The sequence below is a fragment of the Sinocyclocheilus grahami genome, unplaced genomic scaffold, assembly GCF_001515645.1.
Source record: "Sinocyclocheilus grahami isolate Dianchi unplaced genomic scaffold, SAMN03320097.WGS_v1.1 scaffold608.1, whole genome shotgun sequence".
In the NCBI taxonomy this organism is placed as follows: Eukaryota; Metazoa; Chordata; class Actinopteri; order Cypriniformes; family Cyprinidae; genus Sinocyclocheilus; species Sinocyclocheilus grahami.
The window spans coordinates 1,039,681-1,044,459 of NW_015505787.1; the positions used below are offsets into that span (position 1 = coordinate 1,039,681).

At 44.2% G+C, this 4,779-nt stretch overlaps 1 protein-coding gene across 1 annotated transcript in view; it reads left to right on the top strand.

Annotated features, from left to right (window-relative positions):
- Positions 1–748: 748 nt before the first annotated feature.
- LOC107557566 (Krueppel-like factor 6) overlaps positions 749–4,779 on the top strand; it is a 5,011-nt gene continuing 980 nt past the window's right edge. The window contains exons 1-3 of the mRNA XM_016241040.1: positions 749–1,045; positions 2,422–2,995; positions 3,617–3,740. Coding sequence (XP_016096526.1) covers positions 944–1,045; positions 2,422–2,995; positions 3,617–3,740 — 800 coding nt within the window. The 5' untranslated portion in view covers positions 749–943. The remainder of the gene's footprint in view (positions 1,046–2,421; positions 2,996–3,616; positions 3,741–4,779) is intronic.

A 4,779-nucleotide genomic window follows, 5' to 3' on the forward strand; every position in this document is an offset into this window, starting at 1 on the left:
GTAACTTGCGTTACTTATTTGAAAAAGTAACTCAGATATTCTCTTGTAAATTAAAAAGTAGTGCGTTACTTTACTAGTTACTTGAAAAAAAGTAATCCGATTACATAACTCGCGTTACTTGTAATGCGTTACCCCCAACACTGCTTATAATGCAGATAAAAAGTCATGTAAGCCAGCATGAAGTCTGTCTGACGTGCACACAGTGCATCTTATTGGCTACATTTACAATTGCTTAATAAAGTTGTGTGCTGTTCAGAGATTTTTCAATGTTTACAAGGCCTACATGGCAATTGTATTGCAGTATGAGACATTCGCTTCACTGATATCTGTCGAGTATTGCGGATATTATATTTTAGGTATTTAAAAAATGCTTGACACTTCTCCAAAGCCATACTTCTGTTTGTAGAAGTTACTCAAGGGAGCTAAAACGAACGTATTTAAAGTTCTCCACTGAGAAGCAACCGATTGCTCACAGCGCTCGCACTGGCCAAACCGAGGCGCGTGCGACACTCAATGAGAGGGTTGAGCGCAGGGCCTTTATATACGCTTCTAAAAATATGGTCCAATCAGCGCGCAGGTCTGTTCAGTTGAATATACCAATCACAGCACCAGCAAGACGGACTTGACTCCGCACGCCGCCGCGATTGGCTTAAAGTGATATCATATGCGCCCGCGCAACCTGTTCGCATCTGATTGGACGCGCTGTGAGGGAACGTCACGCTATCACGAGGGAGTAGGCAGGCTACAAGGTTTGAACAGGAGAAGTTGTTGCGCGAGTTCAGTGTTTGCAAATACAGAGTGAGCTCAGCAGACGGACTAGCGGACTCTGAGCAAAGCGACGGCTGCACTGCGTTGCTATTGCACGAAGAGGACGCTTTGCTTATCCTCGTTTAATCCAGATAGTTTTCTTTCTGTCTTTTATTGCCTGACACTTGGGATAGCAATGGATGTTCTACCAATGTGCAGCATATTTCAGGAACTTCAGATCGTTCACGACACTGGCTACTTCTCTGCATTGCCGTCTCTTGAAGAATACTGGCAACAGGTAACCATTTTAAAGTGAAACGGATCAAACTTCTGCTGTGGTTGGCGAACGGAGAGCTTGTGGTTCGCTGTCTTTAAACTGGAAACTGAGTTCTTTACAATCCGCAACAGTGTAACATTCGACGTGCTTGATTCGGTTACATGGTTGCGCGGTAAATGCTGTCAGTCATGTAGCTGTTCGTCTGAGTTATTAACCCCGTTTTGGCATACAGAGCTTTTTTTTTCACTTTTTGGAGAGTCGCGAGTCAGCTATATATATTGCATTGCAACCCGTAAGAAGCACAGTTTAGTAAGGAGAATAAATCTGGTTGATTTGAACGTCTGCAGCACATGTTCTGTCACATAACGGGGTTTATAGGAGGCGCTTATTAACCGTCATAGCAGGCTCTGCTGCTTGAGACTGATATTCATGTGACTGAACTGTTGCAGTCGTATTCTTGGCACGACCGTATGAATGTTTCTGTTAAAACCGATCCAGGTAGTTTCCCTCAGGCGTTTGGGGATTCTGGCGCGGTGCCATATGAACGCATCTCTTGGCATTTAAACGTGCGTTTGCATCTAGTCGCTTAATGTTTCCCAGCATAGGCTGTTAAAGTTATATCTCAAATAATTTCCTCACCGTTATGCGGTTTCAGATGTATTTATTTCCTAGGGAGATGTTAGGCAGGATGCAGCCTCAGTCACCATTCACTTGCATTGCATCTTGCTCCGTGCAACGAAAGTGAATGGTGACTGAGACTTGTCATGCTGCCTAACATTTCGTGGAAATGGAATAATGTTGAATACATGATCGAAGTCTGAGCTACCGCTTGAAGGAATACACATTTTACCTGATGGGGAGTCTGTAGAATCAGTAACTTGAGATTATTCGGGCCGTATGTAGGCTACTGCGCGGTAAACATCATCGTGGTTAAACCAAGAGCTAAACCGCACAGCCAAATGCTCATATCGAGAGGGAAAAACACAGTTTCAAGTGTTTATCTAACCACTTCAGCACTCAAATGTGGTACGTTCACACTTAATACGCGTTAAAATGGGTTTAACTGAGGGGACGTCAGGCTGTTTGAATGAGGAAACTCGACCGAGGGAGTTCTGTGGCTTCCTTAAAAGGACTCTGAAATGTCTTGAAGGCTCACTAGGGGATAACTGTTCCAGCAAGACAATATACAGCTCTCCAAGCCATATTTATACCTCAAATACTGATTTGATTTGGCCTTACATACTCCTAATGTTTCAACATCACACAGTTTTACATATTTCAACCGAAAACGTGTGAAAGTGCAGATCGGAGTGTGGTTAACCCAAACTAACCCTGGGTAGTCAGCTGTGAAAGTTGGTCATGTGCATTCTGACACTGTGTTTTCTGTTTTGAATCAGACCTGTTTGGAGCTGGAGAGGTATTTGCAGAGTGAGCCGTACGTCTCCGCGTCTGACCTCAAGTTTGAGGGCCAGGAGGATCTTTGGAGCAAGCTCATCTTGGCTTGTGGAGATAAGGGAGATGGGAACGGCAGCCGTCCCAGCGTCAAGGAGGACGACAATCAGGACTGCCAAATATTAGAAACCAACAGCATGAATTCGGATGCCAGCAGCGAGGCGTCTGACAGTTCGGAGGAGCTCTCTCCCACTCACATCTTTACCTCCAACCCGCTGGGCTCGGTTCTGACGGAGTCAGCACATCACTTGAGTTCCTCTATCATCAGCACGCCTCCGTCCTCGCCAGAGACGCCCCAGGAGCCCGGCGTCCCGCAGGTGTGGGGCTCCACGCAGACTGACTTGCACGTGCCGGTGAAGATCCGGCAAAACGGACTGGGGAAGGCCTCGGATAAGGCTTCTGCAGGAGGGGACGCCTCTCCGGACGGCAGGAGGAGAGTGCACAGGTGTCACTTCAACGGCTGCCGGAAGGTTTACACGAAGAGTTCTCACTTAAAAGCACATCAGCGGACTCACACAGGTAAGAACCTTCGCTGTTAGCTGTGATGTTGCTTCACATTGTCTCTATCAAACAGAAAGCGGAGCCTCGCGGACTTCACTGAGGTCTCACGTCTCCTGCGGACTTCACAGAGACTGTCCTCAGCTGCAAGGCTAATGTCACTCTGTGAATGTGCCTTGCATGAACGCACGCCTAAACGGTGACCTAATCTGTTTGGAATGCGGCCGTGGCCAGGAAGGAGGGGGGATCGGATGGGGGAAGGGAACGAAAGGCAGCCAGGGTGAAAACAACCTGCTCTACCAAAACAGTTTTGGTTTCGTCATGGGAAAGATCCAGGCTTTTGAATGGGGATCTGGGTGGCCCCCTTTTTAAAGGGCCCCGTCGCATTCAAAACTGGCATTGTTCCGCACATTGTTTATGTGCACACAAAGCATAGAGACAGACTTTTGGCATACCGTGCATTCTCGCAATACTTGAGAGCTTGAGGGATCTTATTAAAGTTAAGACTCGTCCCGTAGACTGTGTGACCTGAATCAGGTTTACAGATGCATTTTTGAGAGCATTACCGAGCACGCCATTTCACATTCCTTTCAGACGTCTGAATGTTTCCCAGCTGAAAGGTGTTTGTGTTTTTGTTTACAGGTGAGAAGCCGTACAGGTGTTCATGGGAAGGCTGCGAGTGGCGCTTTGCTAGGAGCGACGAGCTAACCCGACACTTCAGGAAGCACACCGGTGCAAAGCCATTTAAATGCAGTCACTGTGACAGGTACGCTCAGTTCTCGCTATCTCTCCCTGTGACGGTCATCAAAGCCCATCTGTCTCTCTCTCTCGCCGCATACCTGATCCTTTGATGCATGCATCAGAGAAACATGACGGATTCGGCATTGATTCGGTTTTATCGGTTCAGCGATGAGTCGCCCCAATATGTTTAGATTATCACCTAATTACCTAATCGCATTAAATGCTTGAAAGCGCTATAGTCACACTGTCGCAATACTTTATTGATATTCTCTGTTTTATGACCAAACGCACCTCTCCTGTTTGTCATCACTTCCTCTGTTAATCATTTCCCTCCCTAAGAGCTTTGCGCTTTGAACACCATTGTTTGCTCAACTTCCCTTTTTGGCGTTTTGTTTTCCGTGGTTACTGGATGCGAAACATTTCATAGTTCTCCTTTAAAACAAAACATTTGATCAAGGCTTTCCTCATATCCAGTCCCACACAGAGTCTCTGCCAGCAGTTCTGTTTTTGCAGAATCTGAACACCCCTCATTCATAAAGTTCAGCAAACGTTGGCTAATTTAAACTTTTATTGGTATCTGCAAGTATTAAAAGTATTAGTGTTCTCAGCTTGAGCCGCAACAATAAGGTTTGTTGCTCAGATTATTATAACCTTGAGAACATTTATTTATATTTTATTTTGTTTTATTAAAATTGTATTTTATTAAAATATAAAGCTTATATCTCTCGTATGTTGATGTGGGGGGTGTTCCGTTTTTAATTTTTTTTTTATTTGTGAACACGATAAAAAAAATTATTTGTGTATTTTATGATGGTTCCTTAAAACAAACAAACAAAAAAAAACTTTAGTCATTACCAAATCAAATTTTTAAAATCAAGAAATTATATTATCAATTATTATTATTATTTTTTTGCAGTAATAGCTAACCCCACCACAAAAAAAAAAAAAAAAAACATTAGCTTCACCCTTAATAATCAACCAGCTAAAGAAGTAAAAATAAAGGATGCATATCAGGTAATCACAGCTACGATCATAGTCAGAAAAACAACCAAATTGTGATTGTG